A 20,654-nucleotide genomic window follows, 5' to 3' on the forward strand; every position below is an offset into this window, starting at 1 on the left:
TACTGTTCTTTCATACTGTTGTGTAAATACAGGTCTTTCTTTGAAGTGTGTAATAAATGGTCATTTTATAATCTATAATACCTGGAATATTTTGTGGCATACCCTCTTAGCAAAACAAACCTTAAAAAAAACACAGAACAGCATACTGTATAAAGTAGATTGGTTTGTTTTAAAACTGGTTTAGATACTAGGAGACATGTACAAGAATGTTCACATGGAGAACATTTGAAATAGCAAAAAACGGGCCACAATCCAAAAGTCCATGGGCACAGGAATGGATAAATAATAATGGTATATTCAAACAACTCGATACAGCAATGAAAATGAACTAGATCTTAAGGTTGAATGAAAACAGTACACTGAAAAAATATACTGCACATGATCCCACTTATATGAAGTTCAAAAACTTGAAGAACAATGTATTAGCTAGAAATTCAGAGGATGAAGGAAGATGTAGGCATAAAAAACAAAATATTCAGAAAAGTGGTTTTGTACAGAGAAGCAGCAGCTGAGTGGGATAAAGGAAGGGCCACCAGGAGTTTTCAAAACTTCAATGAGACCCTGATGCTGGGAAAGACTGAGGGCAGAAGGGGAAGGGGAGCGACAGAGAAAGACATGGCTGGATGGCATCACTGACTCAACGGACAGGAGTTCGAGCAAATTCCGGGAGATACTGAAGGACAGGGAAGCCTGGTGTGCTGCAGTCCATGGGGTTGCAAAGAGTCAGACATGTCTCAGCAACTGAACAACAATAAAACTACATTCTATTTCTTCATCTCAGTGGCAGGACATATGCTTTCATGCTGTTCTTTATACCTTACACATATATTTAAAACAGTATTTCCTATATATTTAACAAAACAAGTTTTTAAAACTGATTGAGCAAGGACTCAGATCATCTTTGCCCAAATGCAGCTCTGGCTTATTTCACATTTGTATATAAACGCCCTGTTGGAAGTGTTAAATTTAATATCCTTTCTTGAGTTATTCAGTGTCTTGATGAGCATAGCTTGAAGAAAAGGAAAACACCAGAAAACCCACGGCAAACAGTGAGTGGAAGCAGTTTTCCCTGAAAAGCCGTGGGACACTGGGGCTGGTCCCCCCTGACAACACAGGGCCGGTGTCCTGATCTACCCCAACCTGGCCCAGAGGCTGTGTGGTCCAACTCGGCGACAAGCGCTACCAAGGGGGCCTTCAACAGGAAACCAAGGATTAATTTCCCTGAGGCTCAGAGGCAAGAACTTCCAAAAAAGGGAAAAATCAAACTATTACATATCCATGCAAATCAAAATTCACAGGCTGGTGGCAGGCAGCCAACCCTACTATTTCAGGTCTGCTCGCCCATCTGCTTGGCCTGTTAACTGTCGGAAAATACAAGCAAATCGCTTCTTCTGCAACTAATTCTCAATAGGGCTCCTAAAAACCAGACTCCATGATGCAAGTTTAATAAGACAGAACAGCTTATTATGATCAATAAAGCACAGCCTTCCTGCAGTCCCGGAGCCAAAACTGGCTCCAATGCCTCTTCACTGGACACGGAGTATGAACACCATCCTTCCCCAGCGTCGTGGAAGGCCTGGGGCCAGACAAGGCTCCCACACCAGGAAGCAGCTCTGTCCTGATTCTCCTCCACACAAGAACCCAAAGGCCTTCTCATCCTGCAGATTTTATTAGCCCCAATATAGGGTAATTAATTTACTGCAGCCTCTTAATTCATAAATGGATCAAATAAAGCCCCACATGGCTTTTGGCAGCTAACCCTTACTAAATTATGGTGACTAGAAGTTTGTTCAAATGCAGCCCATAAGTCCAACACGTCCCCCTCAGCTTGTAAAGTTCAATTAGAGAGTTCTTAGCTCATTGTGTGCCTTCGAGCTTCAAAGAAGGCCTTATTCACGCATTTTCCATTGCCAAAAAAGGAAAGCTGGCAATGAAGCAATTCCTAGAATGTTGATCCCAGTGTTACCAGGAAATGTTAAAAACGTCAACTCTCAGTACCCAAATGCCTCCACTTGGGGACAAAATCTCAGTGAACTGTGAAAGACTAAAATTAATCAAATTAACTTCAGAAATCCAAATAATAACGAAAGTTCTGACCAAGAGTGTACAAACACAACCACCCACTGGAGTTTCTTTTTCTATGGTCTCCTACTAAGTACCAGTGGTGTGTTCCTGTAAAAGCCTAAACAGGCTGAAGGCTTAACCAGGGGCCAGAAAGGACATCTTGAAAAGTGCCACCCCTACCACAATGGGCTGTCATGTCAGTTCTAATGCTCGTATTTCCAACTGGGGGACAAAACCAGGGTGCAACCTGGTCAAGTTTGAATCTGACTCCTTTGGCTGATGTTGCCCGGTGCTTGCCGGATGCGGGTGTTCTGGGACGCTGTCTACCTCAGGCAGGGCTGGCAACAGCTCTACCCAGGAGAGCGGGCAACAACTTTCGCTCTGATGGTTCCCTTCCCAGCAGGTAAGTGACCGGACGCCAGCTGGCCTTCCCACGGGAGGTTCTGTGGTTGCCCTCAGATATGAAAACGGATTGGTGTGTTTTCCCAAGAGCACACCATTAACTCAGAAAAGTCCCAGGCAACAAATCTCCATGACTGTCTAAAAAGAAGAATCTGGTGCTGCCAGCTCTGTAAACATCCAGCCTTTCCTATGGCCGAGCAGGAGACTTAGATGAAGGAGCAGGAAAACAATTCCACAGTGAGCTACTGCCATGGAGGCCAAGGCACTAAATCTTGAAGCTGAAAACAAATTTGCAGCTTTGTCTGCATCAAGCTGACCCTCTGAAAGGAGGCTTCTTTTCACTCCAGTATTACAAACTATGCTCCTCGAAGATAACACTTTTAAGGATATAAAAACATGTCCTGCAGCTTACCTCCTGTCACCTTATTGACTGGACCAGCAGAACCGTGCAAAAACCCATACAAGATTTCTCTGAGAGTCAACATAGGCTTGAGCCACAGGGAGAGGGGACAAGGGACAAGGGGTGGTTTTAAAGTCATGGGCTAAACTCTTCTCAATACTCGGTAATGGCTTATATGGAAAAAGGATCTAAAAAAAGAGTAGATATATAGACATGTGTAACTTATATACTTTGCTGTACACTTGAAACTAACACATCATCATAAGTCAACTATACTCTAATAAAAATTATAAATAAATTTTAAAAAATAAAAATAAAGTCATAGACTGACGTAACCTCCTTTCTTTTCACCATGCATTCATTCAGATAACACTTATTTACTGGTTGCTTGCCCATGTGCTGGGACCTAGGGACACATGCACAAACCAGACAGACCAAAACCCTCCTCACAGTAAAATACTGATGTAATATTTACAATCAACTTTTATAGTCCTTGTACTCAGTAACGAAGATAAGTATCCTTCATCATACAAAATAGGTGGACTAAAGGGAAAAGCTCCTTTCTAGGCTAAGAAGCGGAGAAGGCAATGGCAGCTCACTCCAGTATTCTTGCCTGGAAAATCCCATGGACGGAGGAGCCTGGTAGGCTGCAGTCCATGCGGTCACTAAGAGTCGGGCACGGCTGAGAGACTTCACTTTCACTTTTCACTTTCATGCATTGGAGAAGGAAATGGCAACCCACTCCAGTGTTCTTGCCTGGAGAATCCCAGGGACGCGGGAGCCCAGTGGGCTTCCACCTATGGGGTCACACAGAGTCAGACACGACTGAAGTGACTTAGCAGCAGCAGCAGCAGTCAAGTGGGCAGAGTGCTTCCAGAGACCCTTGGGGCGTGGTTCTACCACAGGACATGGCCATGGGACCTTGACGTTCATGGGGTGTCTTCAACACAGCTGCTCTTTGTAGAAGGACACGCTTATGAGGCCTGTCTCAACTTCAGAGTCTTAGAGGTGCAGATGTTAAAGGGTTAGGCAAAACCAGGGGGATAAGAGTTTTGCTACAAACACATGAAAGGAATTTCTGAAAAACCAGCTTGGTGAACAATCCCTGTTGCTAAATATAGATAAAAAGAACAGAGTTCAAGCCCAAAATAATGATCTGGCCAGGACCCACAGGGAGGCGGAAAGAACTGGGGTTAGGGGAGAATCTGTCCATTCCAAAAGCTACTGAATTTCTTTTGTTTAGATAACAAACAGCAAAACAAAAAAGACGGTTTGTTGTTTCATTTATATGCCACTGTTTTAGTTTTTCAAACTTCGAATCTATCTGAAAACCAAGCATAATTAAGGCCCAGTTTGGGGGGAAAAAATAGGCCAAGTAAGCCATGACAATAACAAATTAAATGACGTGATCTCTCTATAGAAGTGACCATTATGATGGCACAATACAAATCAACTGAAATTATCTGTTTCAGACCACAAAATAAATGGCAGCTGCCAAGAAACTCAATAAAGGAACTTAAGGCTCTTTAAGAGTTTTCTCATCTGTATAATGGAGCTGATATTGTCGTTACTATTTAAAAAAAAAACAACAAAAAAACAAAAAAACAGGAAGATGAGTTTTTTTTTATACAATGGAGAGTGAAACCATCACCCATTTTCCCCTGAACTGGGCACCCCAAAAGCTGGTAGCCAAAATTTCAGAGAAGGCTTTTTTGGAGAAACTGATCAAATCAAGAGAAAAGGCAGCTGGGGAGTCCCGTAGAGAAACGATATACCCAGGTCTCCCCACACCATCACAAAGGTACCCCCGAGCACGTGAAACTTCAAACCAGCTTCTCAGTGTATCATTCAGATGCTGTCAGCCAAGAAACATCAGGCACCCGAGAAAAATTTCCAACACCAAAGAAAGAGGCCAAAACAAACACAAACAAAAAATGGAAATTAAATTAGAAACAACTCTAAGAGAAAAAGAGAAAAAAAAAAGAGAGAGAAAGGGTAATTACTATCTTTAAGGAAAATGAACAGACAGACACTGCATTCATGAAACTAGAATAAGAGACTTTAACAATTCCAGTAACAAAAAGAGCTTTTAGAAATGAAAATTATATGAGAATAGATTTCTTCTTCAATGAAAAAACTGAAAGATAAAGTTGATAAAATCTCCCCAAATCAGAAAACATATAAAAACCTATTAAGCCAGAGATCTGAAAAAGGAGAGAAAAGATCAGAAAAGTAGAAGATTGACATAGGAGGTTCAAACTGTAAATAAAGGAGCTCCAGAAACAGAGAGCATAGAAACAGGTTTTACATCCTCTCCAAAGAAATAAATCTACAAAATTTTCAACCCTACAGGGCCTGAGTTTCCAATGACAGGATCAAGTCCAGCACAACACATAAAAGGGTGTCACAGAGAAATGTCAGAATGCTGGGGACAAGAAGAAGATGAAGGCTTGGAATATGGGAAAACAAACAGGTGTCACGCAGAAGGACTCAAATAAGGATGACATGGAACATGTCAAAGACAACACTCAAAGTGATGGAACCACATCTTAACAGTCTTGAGAGAAAATTATTTTAACCAATTCTTCATTGAACCACTATATCAATCAGGTGAGGGAGAAGAAAAACATGGCCAAACATCAAGCTGCAAAAATGTTAATTCCCATGAACCCTCTCTTAGGAAGCTATTGGGACATGCGATTCTCCAAAATGAAGGGACAAAAACAAGAGAAAAGGGTACAAAGACCCAGGAAACAGACTGTTTAACACAAGAGGTAAATGGAATGAATCTGCAGGATGTACAAGAGAAAGCTCTGACTTTCATACCTCTGCATAAGGTGTGAGCTATCGATCCAGATTGGAGCACAGAAGACTCTATAGAGAGACTACTCCAAAAGATAAAACGTCTAGAAATGCTTGCTGTACGTCAACAGACTGAGAAGCAGTTTATAATTCTGGCATGATAGTTTGTGACGCATTAGCGAAGGGCACATAGAACATTAAGCAAACAAAAAATAAGATAATTATTACCCCAGGGAGAAAACTGGATAAGCAAAGAGAGAGAGTCATAGTACATGGCTGTGTTCTGATTAACATATACATAGCCATGATAACATTAACCCTGGCTACTGACCTAACCCAAAATTACTGTGGAGGGCAACTCCAAAAACTCTTGAGCGCTCTGCATCAATACATTTTCAAGAATCTGCTAAATAGATAGGTATTAGAACCATTGCAGCTAAGGGAATAAAGGAAAATTTTTAATAAAAATATTACAAATGTTTCTTGATTTAGGCAACTAAGCCTTCCAGAAAATCTTAATAAGCACAGTATGTTGTACGAAGTATAAGATATTCCTTCTGTTTAGTTATCTTGGGGGATTAAAAAGGCACACAGCATCTCAACATGCATTTTTTCAGTCGGGTACTCTCACTCAAAATACTTTTCACTATTCAAGTAACCAAAACACAAAAAGAAGTTCACGTGCAACAGAAAAGGTTTTGAAAACTGACCCTCTTTGGGGTTCTAACTAATCACATTATGCTTACCAATAGGCCTGGCACTTCTGCTATTCCTTGTCACTTTTCATTCATAATCAGAATGAAATAAACAGGGCAATGACATCAAACACGGAACCATAACAAGTTGAAGCCGCCAAAATTTGCGGAGGGAATGAACAACACAAATTTCAGCTCCCGGACAACTCCCTAATATTCCTTTTTAAACACCAGGCTTCTCGTTCTACTTTCCAAATACCCAAAGGTTTACAGTGAGTAAATATACCCAAGATGAAGGTGGCTACCGCTTGGGTGAAAAGGCCTGATCACAAGTGGTCAGGGTGGGAGTCAAATGTGAAGAAAGCTGGGCTTATCAATGAGCCAGAACCCAGACCCCAAGATTTTGAATAAGCTAAATGACTCCTCGGAGGAGGAACCCATATGGTCCAGTCCACATCCTTCTGCAACCTTACATTCCTCCCACGCCATCACTGAAGCTACTGGAACTCTGGCCCTTTATTCTCCTTTTGACCCTTGATTTCCACCACAGTTGTAACTTCACAGACTCCATCATCCTCATTTTGAGAATATGAGGATAATGATGCTAATCATAGCTTCAAATACTTAATGGTCACATTCACTATAAGTAATGCTTTGTTTCCATCCTTGGAAACGTGCTACTACAAGAAAAATGCAAGGTAGGCTGCATGATATTTAAGAAAGTACTTAATTCAAAAGCCATATATAAAGTCGGAGAAGACTCTAGGAGTCCCTTGGACTGCAAGGAGATCAAACCAGTCCATCCTAAAGGAAATCAGTCCTTAATACTCATTGGAAGGACTGATGCTGAAAATGAAACTCCAATACTTTGGCCACCTGACACAAAGAACTGACTCCTTGGAAAAGACCCAGATGCTGGGAAAGATTGAAGGCAGGAGGAAAAGGGAACGACAGAGGATGAGATGGTTGGATGGCATCACCGACTTGATGGACATGAGTTTGAACAAGCTCCAGGAGTTGGTGATGAACAGGGAAGCCTGGCATGCTGCAGTCCATGGGGTCACAGAGTCGAACACGACTGAGCGACTGAACTGACTGATATATAAAGTAAGATGTCCTAAAGGGTATACGCTTCAGAGATTCTCCAGTAACTGGCTGAGGGTCTGAGGTTAACAGTCTCCTTCTGAATCACTGAAGATAAATGTGCAGTCTATATAATTTCAACTGGCTCACTGCACTTTGCTTCTTTGAAAATCGCCACCCCCGCCAACCAACTCCGTTCCTCTAATCCCCTAATTGGGTCATTTGTTCCACTACCAACTCAAAACATAACATTTTTTAGAACTCTCACTGAATATATAATGCCTTTTAGTCACCCTACCAACCAGAGGTCTCAGCGAAGAAATGAGAACATGGCACGAACGCTTTTGCAAAGAAGTCTGTCACAGTTCCGGGTTATGGGCTCCCAACCTGTCTGTCTGCCCTTGAGTATTCGAAGACTTGAACTCAAAGCACTTTTTGCATGCTTGTTTATTGCAGTCACCCCGGTTCCAGATTCAGAGAGAGCCCAGTCGATGCCACTGATCTCAATGCTGGTTCATCTGCTCTTACAGCATTTACCCTGTACAGGTTTGTCTTTTCATATTCTAAAGAACTACAGGGTCTTCTCCTGAAGCTGTAGAAAGTGGTGGAAAGCAGTCTTCCTTGGCTCTGTTCAAACAAGTCGGTCTCTAATGCTACTCAGGAGAAATAAGACACATTCAGTGTTCTCTGCTGTCGGCTTGTGACTTCTTCAAAAGTTGCCTGTCAACGTGGATATCAAGAAGACATCGACATGACAACATACAAACGGTGCAGATGTACAAGTGAGCCCCTGAAGGGCTGGCAGGAACAGGCTGCCCACTGAGCCAGAAGAACATGTGGTACCGCCTCTGACTCACCGCAAGTGCTGGGACTTTTTTTTTTTCCTTGTTAAGAAATATGGAGTTGAATATGACATTTGGGGGTATTTTTGTAAAAATATTTGATGAATATTAAATTCTTTAAAAACATTTCCCGCTATAAGCCGAACTGAGTTCCCACATTTCAGTCAAAACCTCAAACTGACAAGCAAATGTTTATTTTCCTTTTAGCATATTTTTAAAATAATTGGTTATATTCATACAGACACACATCAACAAACACAGACATAAAACTAGGCAAGGCTGATCATTTTAGGTAAGACTCTCTGGAAATCCAGAAAGAACCTACAGTCACTTTATTTAGACTGGACCCCAGGTTCTTTAGAAGTATAATAGGACTAATTATAGGAGTTTTCCACATAAATGAGATGCTAATTACATGTTGGCAGAGCAGTGTAAAGTTCCCTGGGCAAAAGTGTTTAATTGTTCAGGCTTGCCAAACATGTCATGTGTCATGTAGAGGAAAGAGCCATACTTCTTACACCTGAGGACTGCAAATACTACGTAAGTGTCTCAAAAATATATTTGAGTCAGAAGGCATCATTAGGAAATGAATATATATATATATGTATACACATATATATACATACATATATGTATATATATGTATACCCATATATATGTATGTATATATAGGTGTGGTGAGTATGTAATTGCTCAATTTACAACCCAGTTATAAGCAATTATCAAATGAGCAATAAGGGTCTTGCCTACCTCACATCACTTTTTATCCACCCTCGCCTTGGGTCTCCCCACTGTTACATCAGACTTTGCTGGATACTCTGCAATTGTGCCCATGAGCTTAATTCCCCCAACTCTGCTGAGAAAGGCTTTTTTTGCAACCTAATGCTATTCCTTCTCCCTACAGCTTATTTTGCTTTTGCCCGGGAAATATTAACCAAACTTATCTGAGAAAAGAAGGCCTGGGTACATATGGGAATGATTTGGTAGATACTACTTTTAAAAACTATCTCAATAGTTCTTCCTCCTGCAGCCTTGATACACAGAGGTGGCCAAGGGAAGAGGCCATGGAAGGAAATAGATGCCTGGAGATAGAGGGCAGAGTCAGGGTGTGCCACAGAGAAATCCACAAACTGCTGGGATACAACATAAGACAAATGATAATATGTTACCAACAAACCATGCAATGCAAAGCTTTCTCTATAAAGACCCTATCCTTTGTCGATCTTTATTCTGAAGGAGCAGAACCCAAAAGAAAAATGTTTGCAGAGACAGAAACACGAGTGATTTCAATTCCTCCCAGTTCAGAATGGATGCTTGACAGACTAATTTTCTCCCCTGGGTGTTTGAATTCCTCAGATCTAAAAGTCTCTTTAACTTCTTTCACTGGGGGGAAAAAAAGCTGTAAAATGTCATACTAGACATAAGCAGGAGTGAAATCTAAAGCTCACTACATCCAGAGCAAAGCCCGCCACCAGGCAGAGCCTCAGCTGCAAGCTCTCTTGGGAACACCACTTCACTTGCACACCTGCCTTCTCAGGCTGGACCAATTCGATATTTACTACATGAAGAAGGTCCTATTCCCTCTTCTGTCTAGGACAGGACCCTGGATATTGGCACTGCAAGCTACGCATTTTACTTAAAATCTCATGCCTTTTGTCATCAAAATGTCATTGAGCCCAAAGTTGGGACAGGTAACCAAGGAGGGGCTCCAGGTGTGAACCAGTAACACCTGTTGGGAAAGTGGTTAAGCAGTTACTATCTGCTAGTGTATCAAAAATGCCTGCGTGCTTTGACTCAGCAATTCTCCTTGAAAACTGCTGCTAGCCCAATAACTGCAAATCCATAAAACAATACAAAAACTTCATGCAAAAAGATGACAATTATCTAAGGAGTTGAAGGCAGTGTAAATAGTTACGATGAGAGAAAGTTAGATATTTCATGTCCATTCCACATAGTATTTTAGAGCAGTGAAAAATGCATTTTAGAAAGTATTTTAATAACATCAGAAATGCTTATCTTATAATGTTAAGATTAAAAGAAGAGAAAGGAATATTCAAAAGTGTACTACTGGATGACCTCCATTTTGACATTTAACATTTTAACATTTAATAAAAATGTTTATTATAAAAGCTAAGAAAGAAATCAACAAACTGAAGTGTTGTCTGAACAATGAGATCATAGATGACTTTTTTGTCTGTATTTTTTCTCCCCCAAATGTCTCAAAACGTATTTCTTTTAAAATAATAAAAAAATCAAAACCATATTGAAGATATAAATGACTGAAGGGAAGAAGCGCGCAAGTTTGTTTCTCCTTTTTTGTGGAGATTAGTCTAATAATAGCAAAGCTGGAAGCTGAAATATTGTCAGATTTTATAACAGCTTTAAAAAGTCAATAACAAACTAGATTTCTAGAACTTTATTTTCCAGATTGTGTAGGCCAAACTTAATTTAAAAGTAACATATTCCTGAGTAGAAATGACACTATTCAAACTTAAACAGGTATCAAGACCAGATCACTTTGTTCTGTGAATTTATTCAACATTCAACAAATATGTATGGTGTATTACTCCGTGCCAGGCGCTGGGGATCCAACAGTGAACAAAACAGATGGGGTTTGTGCATGAAGGAAGCTTATGGCATAGTGGGGCTGAAAGGGATGGTTTGTATACAGCAACCCAGCTAAGGCTGATTCAATGACTCCTGCCAAGATGAGATGCTAGAGCTACAGAGAAATCTCCTATCCCTCCATGCTTAAAAATAAAAACTCCAGCTATTATTTTCAAATTTAATCCTTCTCTCCAAAGAGAACGTTGTAAGATACACAGGAACTTTGGGCAGTGACAGAAATCCAGAACACCTAGGAGGAGGTTTGAAGAGGCAAGGGCTCAAACTCCGACCGCTGTGGGTTCAAATTCCCTCGCCAGGTGAATCCCTTTCTAAGTCTCCTCTTTTAAAATATAATGAGTGAGGTCACTTTGGCTTTTGTCCTGAGCACTGAAGGCAATCACTGGGAAAGCATGCCCAGGTTGATGTCTGGCACAGAAAAAGTGCTCAACAAAAAAGCCTTCCTCTTCTCCATGAAACAGACATATTTACACATTAAAGACAACAAAAAATCAGGTAAGGACAAAGAAGTAAAAGTCAGTAAAATGAGGGACTGGGGCAAGTGGGAGTGACTGCTAATGGGCATGGGGTTTCTTGGAGAGTAATGAAAATATTCTAGAATTAATTGTGATAGCTGGACAACACTGCATGCATACACTACAAAGTCACTAAGTTGTACACTTTAAATGGATGGACTGTACATTATGTGAATTGTATCTCAATGAAACTGTTTTAAATGTATTTTTTAAAAGTCAATGGAACCTTTTAATACATATGCCCAGATGGGCCAACAGCTATTCTATGCGACCCATGAGGCTGAGTGAATTTTGTAATTAGAAAATAGTATCTTCAGTTCCAAGCCACTATAATGTTAAGACTCACATTTTCTTACCATCTCCTTCACAGGGAAAAGACACACAAGCATACTGGATAATACCACACACACAACTCTTGAAAGACAACTTCTTAAATCTTTTACTATATATACCTCAGTCCTAAGAAAAGTCCAGTTTAAAATATTTTACATTCTGTATTCACATACAAGACTAAATTTAGATACAATATCAACCAATCAAAAGGGGAAACAAAATGCCTTCAATACACAGTGAGTTTGAAACTTGCCACTTCATTACTTAACACCTAATGTCACCACCAAAATACATATTAAAATAACACAAAAGAAAAAATGTTTGGTCCAAAGACATTATGTTAAATCTTATCTAATAGCCGCTTACTTTTCACATTGACAAGAGGTGAACTGACTGTGTTATGGTTTTCCAGCAACACACAATCACTCCTCATATCCAAATTTTCTCATTATATCATCAAGAAAGCATTAAACAGATCCAAGAGAGCATAAAGCAAAAAAACCCAGGAAAATGGCCCAGACAAGGCTTCCCTGCTCCCATCCTTACTCCCTCCTTCTGTCAGCACGTCTTGACTGAGTACCTACTGTGAAGACCTCGTCTCCATCTTTACCTTCTGTATTTTTCTGAAAACATTAGTTTTAGTAATCTTAAAAAAAAAAAGTGATATGAGCTTTGTAGTTGTTTATAATATACCCCATCAAACAATTTCACTTTATTAAAAATTTTTTCGCCACTGTAAACAGAATAATCAGAGAAAATAAAGATGGCATATGGTTCAGAAAGGGTTTCCCCAAGTGGCTCAGCCATAGTCTGCATGCCAAGCAGCAGATGCAGGTTTGATCCCTGGGTTGGGAAAATCCCCTGGAGAAGGAAATGGCAACCCACTCCAGGAATCTTGCCTGGGAAATCCCATGGTCATAACCTGGCAGGCTACAGTCCATGGTGTTGCAAAGAGTCAAACATGACTTAGCAACTAAACCACCACCATCAGGATAAAGCAAACATATGGATCTGACTTTCTATTTGGGTTGCTTTTTGCATGTGAAAATGAGCAGCACTTGTACATTTTGGAAAGTGCATCCTTTGAGCTGCTCTACCACCAATGATGATGTATCTTAAAGAGACAATCCACACTTTAATCGGCAACCCCTACAGGGAGATGGCCCGGGAAGGTGAGGGTGTAAGTGGAAGCAACCAGTAGGCCTTTCAGCCCTCTGAGAAGTTTATGCTGAGGATCACATGTGAAACTTTTTTCTCATTTATGATTAAACAACTATGCTCACCTAGCAAACTCACACCCTGGGCGCTGTTTTATCTCCACTGGGTGCGGTGCTGACAGGGAGCATGGCCCATCAGCCATCTTAAAGTTCCCCCTCACTGCACAGCTATAGTCATTAACTGATATGGCAGGTAATGAAATGCAGAAGTGAAAGTGGGCATCTTACTCCGCTTGTGAGTCAACACTGAATTTATAAAATCACTGGGAACTATCTCAAGAAACAGTAACGTTTCAATCATTAAAAGTACTAGACCAACTCTGTGTTCAATTACTAAAAATACAAAGTAAGCTTGGATTAATACTTAATCTCATGAGTCAAAATTTAAAAAGAAAGGTTCTCTTTTCAAAAAGGTTGCTAAGTAAATACTGCAGAATACAAATAACTATAGCAAACATTAGCTCCATCGTCAATTATGTGGGGTCACCTGCTTTTTAATAAATTAGATGGGATGGGGAGGGAGATGGGAGGGGGTGTTTAGGACGGGGAACACATGTACACCCATGGCGGATTCATGTCAATGTATGGCAAAACCAATACAATATTGTAAAGTAAAAAAATAAATTAATTAATTAAAAAAAAAAAAAGAATTTCAAAGGAAAAAGAAAATTAGCTTGAGACCCCCTCCCCTGCACATAAAAACACTATCTTTTTTGTGATTTGGGAGAATGCAGAAGAAGCAGAAGACTTTAAGAACATCTCTGATGGTTTAAAAGAGAATCATTTACTTCTCTAATTAAAACATGAATTCCCAAGATCACTTTTCTTTCTTCAGAAAACACACCAAACATCAGGTGAAGGACCTGATATAAACAAGCATTCTTCCTCTCACACTGAGTGTTTTCTCATAAAAGAAGAGAAAGTGAAGTCGCTCAGCCGTGTCCGACTCTTTGAGACCCCATGGACTGTAGCCCACCAGGCTCCTCTGTCCATGGAATTTTCCAGGCAAGAGTACTGGAGTGGGTTGCCATTTCCTTCTCCAGGGTATCTTCCCAACCCAGGAACTGAACCCGGGTCTCCCGCAGACGCTTTACCATCTGAGCCACCAGGGAAGTCTCTTTTCTCATAAGTCATAATTTTTATTCCTATTATCCCCTCTGAAAACTCCCAATGTTTTCTGAATACAATCTTTCATTTGCTACTTTTATCAACTTTCTTTAATACTTTGGGTTTCTGAACTATTTCAGAAATAACTCAGCAGACCACACAGAAATGAAGTCACAGTATCTGGCTTACTGGAGAAAGAAACTAAGGTCTGCCTCACTGTATTAATGACTTAGGATGAGTGATACACCAGCTAATTGTTCATTAAGCCCCTCAAAACCTCTGTGGGGTTCATGTTCAGGATCAAAGCTGGGCCCTCTTTCTCATTAGCACAGTCATTAAATAGCTATGCTCACCGGTCACACTACAGCATCCTGATAGACATTATCCACCCTGTGAGGTACACGGGGCAGGTATTTCTGTCCATTTCATACCTGAGAAAATGAGGCAATGATAACATGTGACTTCCTTAAAGGGAAAAAGTCAAGCAGCGTGCAAAGGGCCAGGACATCCCCTCTTTCCCCTGAGACAATGGTTCTCATAATTGTTTACACATTAGAAACCCCTGGAGAGAGGTGGAAACAAATACCAGTGGCAGGTCACCAAATTGCCAGCCCAGACTAAGGAGACACCAGGGCATCAGTGTGGTTTAAAAGCTCTCCAGGTGATTCACAGGCACAAAATTGAGAACCACTGATCTACAACCTACAGATGTTTAAAAGGCCTTCACTGACAAATAACCAGTTTGTTTTCTCTCACTTCCTTTTCTTCAGGACAGAATGGCAGAGCCATGGTAAACGACAGTCATAACAATGAACAGTGGATCCAGCTGAACCAAGTATGTTCTCAGGGAGGGGGAAAAAAAAAAAACAATAAGAAACAGGATTCTATAAGAATCAAAAAGAAAATACAGTCTCGAAAGCTAAAAAAACCAACCTCAACACACATGTACTTATACAAAATGCTGTACACACCATGTTTTCTTTGTGCGCCCCCCCCCCCACCAAAAGAGCAAATTTTCAAACAAATAACTATACATTGGCATGTGTGTCCCAAATGTCAGGAATGAAATGCTAAGGAAATTCTTTCTAACATTTGCGAGTGATTTTGTACAATACGTCATTGCTCCTATGCATTCACCTTAAAGAAGAAAGATCAGAGTAGAGTAACTATACATCCAAATGCAGTAATAATTTTTCTCTCCTATTAAGCATGATCTGAAACCCACTAATTATTTCCAGAGGGAACTTCTCTCCTAACACTTTATTCCTGAGTAGAGTTTTTGGCAGTAACACAAGCGGGAAAGTCTATGATTAAAAGAACCCTCCTCAAATGAAGGATTCCAAGCATAAGAAACCATAAGGTACCTAGTGGGGACGTCATATTTCAGCTTTGCTGCTCCTACCATCTTCCAATGAAATCACAGGAACACTTGATATTCCCCCAAAGACTGCAAATGGGGCCTTTTAAAATGTCTAGGATCTTAGAACAAGCACATACAAACTTCACACATGGGTGAATGCACATAAATTGGGTTTGTGAAAAGCACTACCAGTGATACAATATCTTCAAAATGAAAATACCAAGGAAGAGATTTTATTCAACTCAATCTATAGCATTAGTCAAAGGCAACTGACAGTTTTACAAGTGCCCGACCTGAAGCTCTTAGTGAGTGAAACCTAGTACTAGAAAAAACGAGGCTCACTTTCCCTTCACTTCTCCCCAAATCCATCTATTTTAGCTCTGTCAAATAACTGGCTTCAAATGTGTTTGTTCCGCTTCTCTTTTTGTTTTTCCCCAAAGGGAAAAACTAATGGTCAAGTGGGTTTAATTTTTAAATTGGTACAAGAGTTTTAAACACACTGTACCAAAAAAAAAAAAAAAAAAAACCACCAAAAAAAGTGCAAATGGAATGCTCTTGAAAACAGTTACACATTAAACACACATCTTATGACCCAGGCCTCTACTAAGGCAAGTTAAGTTCTATGGAGGTCAGAAGTTTAGTTTATTCAGCAAGAATAACTCTATTAACAGCTCCATCTCCTTCTTGTCATCACAGTAAACATCCACACATTCCAAATCCTGGAATGTGAGGCAATTCAGAGGAGGCTGGAGCTGCGGAAGACTCCACTACTCTGCCATCTGAAGGAAGACACCCATGGGGATTCAGGGATCACAGAGGATCAGGGAAGGCACACTGGACCTCGGAGATGGATTTTCAGAGAACAGCAAGGAACTGGGGAGGCTTTATTCATATCACTTCTAAATAATAATGATGATGAAAGCCCTTTAAACATATGCCCAGAGCATCAGAATTTCCAATCAACATATATACTATTGTTTTCAAACACAGATTTTCTTTTTTCTAAATAATCCCATCTTTTACTAAAGTGAAAGTGAAGTCACTCAGTCGTGTTTGACTCTTTGCGACCCCATGGACTGTAGCCTACCAGGCTTCTCCGTCCATGGGATCTTCCAGGCAAGAACACCGGAGGCACTGGCGTGGGTTGCCATTTCCTTCCCCAGGGGATCTTCCCGACTCAGGGATCAAACCCAGCTCTCCTGCATTGCAGGCAGCCGCTTTACCCTCTGAGCCATCAGGGAGCCCATCTTTTACTGAAGGCCAAGGTTCAAAGTAAAAAAATCAGCAGACTCCTAAGCAAAGTGAGGGAAAAAAAAAAAAACAAAAACCCCTAAACTTAGAGCTGTTTTAGAACCACAAAAACCTTCTGGATTTTTAATTTAATTTTACAGCATCTACCATGCAGGAAGGTCACACTGCAGGAACCTGTCCTATCCCACACTGGAATAAATAGAATCATGACGCAGTGTAAACTGACAGGCGCTAAGTCACAGCTAGGAAAATGGAAGGCAGTGCTTCATTCACCCTAAGGAGTCGGTTATCCAAGTACAAGACAATCTGACTTTCAACTTGATGTAAATTAATCCTTACTCTTTTTAAATCATTTTATACCTGAAAATCAGCACCTCCACTAATTAATCTTAATAATGTCTTGAAGTCTTTTCTATGTTTTCTCATGGAGATGCCAGTCTGAAGCCCTTAGCCATCACTTCTGCTCTAGGAAAAAAAATCTAAGGGAAGATGAACCGTGCACAACCCAGAGGCAATGAAGGAGAAGCCAGCTCCCCACGCCACGTGGAGCCCCTGCACTGGGCGGGTTCTGAACGACAAGCAACACGACAGAGGTTTAATTCCAGCTCCCCTGACACCGATTCCTCCCGGTGTGGTTGTGTAGTACTGATTTAAGCGGCTTTCCAGTTTAAGGTACAAAGAGGGAGAAGGAGCAAAACCTCCCACGTTTCTAAAACCAAGAGTAAATGTTAACTGTCAGGTCTATTTGAGCAAATAAGAGAGCTCTCCGGATCTGCTGCTTTCATTCCCTCTCATAGCTGCTTCCTATAGAATTCAATCTTGATTTTTCCTTACTGATGCTCTCTACCAAATTTTCTATCTAATGATGAAATCCATCCTACAAGAAGAGTAAATTCAAGATAGTATGTAGAATTCAAAGATTTTCCTTAGAAGTTTTGTTTTTTCATCTTGAAACAGCCTGAGCTATTTTTTGCCTTCTCGCAGTTAGGCTTACACCTGTCGCCTGATTTTCAGTCATTTTTACTCTCATTCCCTAGTTTGTCACCATTCTTAACTATTTTCTCCCAACCATCACCCCCAATATATTGTCCTTTCCCATCCACTCAGCCTCTTCAGCATGCATTTTACTTCTTCTCCTTTGAGTTTCAGCCCCCAGTTCTCCCCCTTGATACAGAGGAATCTATTGATTTTGCATCTCAGGTCCTTCTTGTTACCTTTATCCTTGCTCTGAACTCCTCTCCTAAAAGACAATGATACTGATAAGGGTCATCTCCTCACTCTTGACCAATCTAGCTCAGAGGAAAAACGTTTCCCCTCTGTTCTTCACTTTCCTTTGGTCCCCTGGTGTACCCTGGGGCATGCTTCTTCCCCATGGCAGGAAGCACTCCAAAATGCAGCAGTGGAGCTCTCTCCTTCTTATTTAGTTTGTATTAATTATCTCCTGTGCTCTGTCAAGGACACTGGCCATATGGAACATGCTACACTTGATGATCGTGTACTATGAGAGTCTGGATCCACTGTCCGTATGACATACATCTGATGTGCATTTCCAATAGGAATGAGAGATTCACCCAATCTATTTCTCTTGCACCTTGGGTCTCATGACTAATGGACAGCACTTGCCAGACGGCCTGCTGAATTAGGGAACCAGGAAGGTGCTACGTCTCCAGCCACAGAAAAGAACTGACTGACTCAAATGGAGCTTACACCTTGGACCCTGGCTTCATTAACTCTGAGCAACAACTGGCCACTAATGTAGGAACACTGGCTCGATTCAGAAGGTAAATATAAGCCTCAACAACACAAAAACAACCACCTCAAGACAGATCAGTTGGCAAACCAAGAACAAAATGAGCTTGAGATCTATTGCCCGTTCTAATTTTCATGTACCTCCTAGGAGAAACTGTAACCTTCAGCCTGCTTTTCAGAGTCCTTCCAAGTTAAAGCACTTAAGGTGGAGAACCACTTAGACAGACACCAGACTGCTCCTGAATGAATGCAAAAGCAGCCATGAACAAAAAGAGAAACATAGCTCTTATTTCAACAAAAATCAAGAGTGCATAGAAACCACTCTTCTTTCCTCTCTGAATACCACAAAGCAAATTCCCATTACAGGTAGACACAGAGACATCACAGGGAAGAGGACATGGGGGAATAGATGAAAATAAATTGTATTTACCTTCTTCTGTTTCATGCCACACGATCCCTTCCAAATTCACACTGGTTCCGGGTTCACAGGGCCCAAGACACTCTGGCTCTGTCACTACTCCAACTTCACACGTATTGACACCCACGGAACGAGTCCGAACCAAAAGCTGTTCAACCGGTGCTGCAATACTGGATGAAGATGGGGAAAAGTAGGAGGGCAGAAGCTGAGGCGTGAGACTGCTGGCAATCGGTGGCGGAGGCGCTGGTACTGTAAACAGGGGGTCAACCTGAAAGACAGACAGGCTCACTGCAGTGGGGCTGCGTGCTTGGAGCTCTTTTCAATGCAATCTGTAGACATCACTTCCAGAATACATCACCATTCCAAATTCTATTTGCAATTATAATATGCTTTGAGTGTTTTAATGGTGCCAAAATACAAAGTAGAGGAGAAATTAAGCATTTTCGTTTTCCACCATACACAAAGTAAACATTGGAGCTCTAGCTTCTTGGGTTACAGACAGGCCTTTGGGGTCCTTATAAATTCACCAATTGACAATCTTTAGCCTCCTCAAGAGATGTGCAGGAAATATGCTTTGCAAAACGAAGACTATTTCCCACTTGTCATGAAAGTGTATTTTCAACATAACAACATTTTTCAAAGGAGAAACTCCAATAAATATCCATATAGGCATCACTAGACTATTTAAGCGTAAGAGATAGATTAAAATTGTTTTCAAAGTACTTTATAAACCATAATGAATTCAATCACTACTAAAACAGATTAATTTACTCTGCCGAACATATAAAATCATAAACTTGATTACACACACAGAAACACAGAAACTGGATATTATGAGCATGTATTAGGCATCAACTTTTAGCTAAGTGTTCTACTGCAAAGTTTGACAGCATTCATAGAAATGGAGAACTACCCATAAATGCATGTGCTCAACAGAATCCGAGCTCCTCCATGCACAAGTCCTTTAGTGCTTCAACTTGTGAAGATCCCTGATGAGTTTGATCGGGACTCAGCAACTCTATGTTCAGAAAAGAGCAATGTCAGCCAAAACGACACCCTGTGGTGCAACCGCTCCCTTGCACCCCAATCCTGAGGACAACAGCAAAGGTGTCCTTTACCACAAAAAATGCAGGAGTCCGGCCATTAATGAAACCAAAGCTAGGTATGTACTAAGTAGGTAGGTCACCAACAGACTGATCCACTCCTTCCACCCACTGTAACACCTGTTATGACTGCTACAGAATAGCTCTGGCCCTGCTGACCGGTTGTCACATGTGAAAAAGCCAAACGCACAACATCTCTGCACAGGATTCCAGATCACTCGTGTCCTCAGGTTGCACAGAGACCTCACTGACATACAAGAGATGATGTTTATATGTCTTATCAGTTGGACGGACACAGGAGATGTGTAAAAAGGACAGAGAGAAAGCTCTTCTGGTAAAATTCCATCTTAGTCTGTTCATATATTCTCAATTAACATTTGTAAGAAATCAACATTTGATACAGACATAATAGTACATAGTCTTTGTTCTTTTAAAAAAAAAAACACACACACACACACACACACACAGAGCGTTTTTCAAGAGAAGTCATATGAGGAAGTGTGCTCCTCCTCCAGCAGCTGAAGCAGTCATCTGTGTGGGCTTCTTGTTCATATGACTGGAGGAACCATTGCTACAGTTCGCATTTCACTAAAATGATACAGCGACGTTCACTTGCCTGAGTGATCCAAGATGCGACCGAACAGCCCTTCATCCAACTGCACGCTAAAGAAAGTTAATTTCCTGCTCT

General features: G+C 40.9%; 1 protein-coding gene and 1 long non-coding RNA gene across 6 annotated transcripts in view; one reads left to right on the forward strand and one right to left on the reverse strand.

Annotated features, from left to right (window-relative positions):
- ZNF608 (zinc finger protein 608) overlaps positions 1 to 20,654 on the reverse strand; it is a 108,925-nt gene that overhangs the window by 41,157 nt on the left and 47,114 nt on the right. For all 5 annotated transcript variants that reach the window (XM_025293029.3, XM_006061940.4, XM_006061938.4 and 2 more), the window contains one exon: positions 18,876 to 19,131. In XM_025293029.3, coding sequence (XP_025148814.2) covers positions 18,876 to 19,131 — 256 coding nt within the window. The remainder of the gene's footprint in view (positions 1 to 18,875; positions 19,132 to 20,654) is intronic.
- On the forward strand, positions 11,276 to 16,277 carry LOC123335112. Its single transcript, XR_006553450.1, has 3 exons — positions 11,276 to 11,408; positions 14,856 to 14,920; positions 16,142 to 16,277. It is a non-coding gene; the product is annotated as an uncharacterized LOC123335112 (long non-coding RNA).

Source organism: Bubalus bubalis, chromosome 9 (genome assembly GCF_019923935.1).
Source record: "Bubalus bubalis isolate 160015118507 breed Murrah chromosome 9, NDDB_SH_1, whole genome shotgun sequence".
NCBI classification, from domain to species: Eukaryota; Metazoa; Chordata; class Mammalia; order Artiodactyla; family Bovidae; genus Bubalus; species Bubalus bubalis.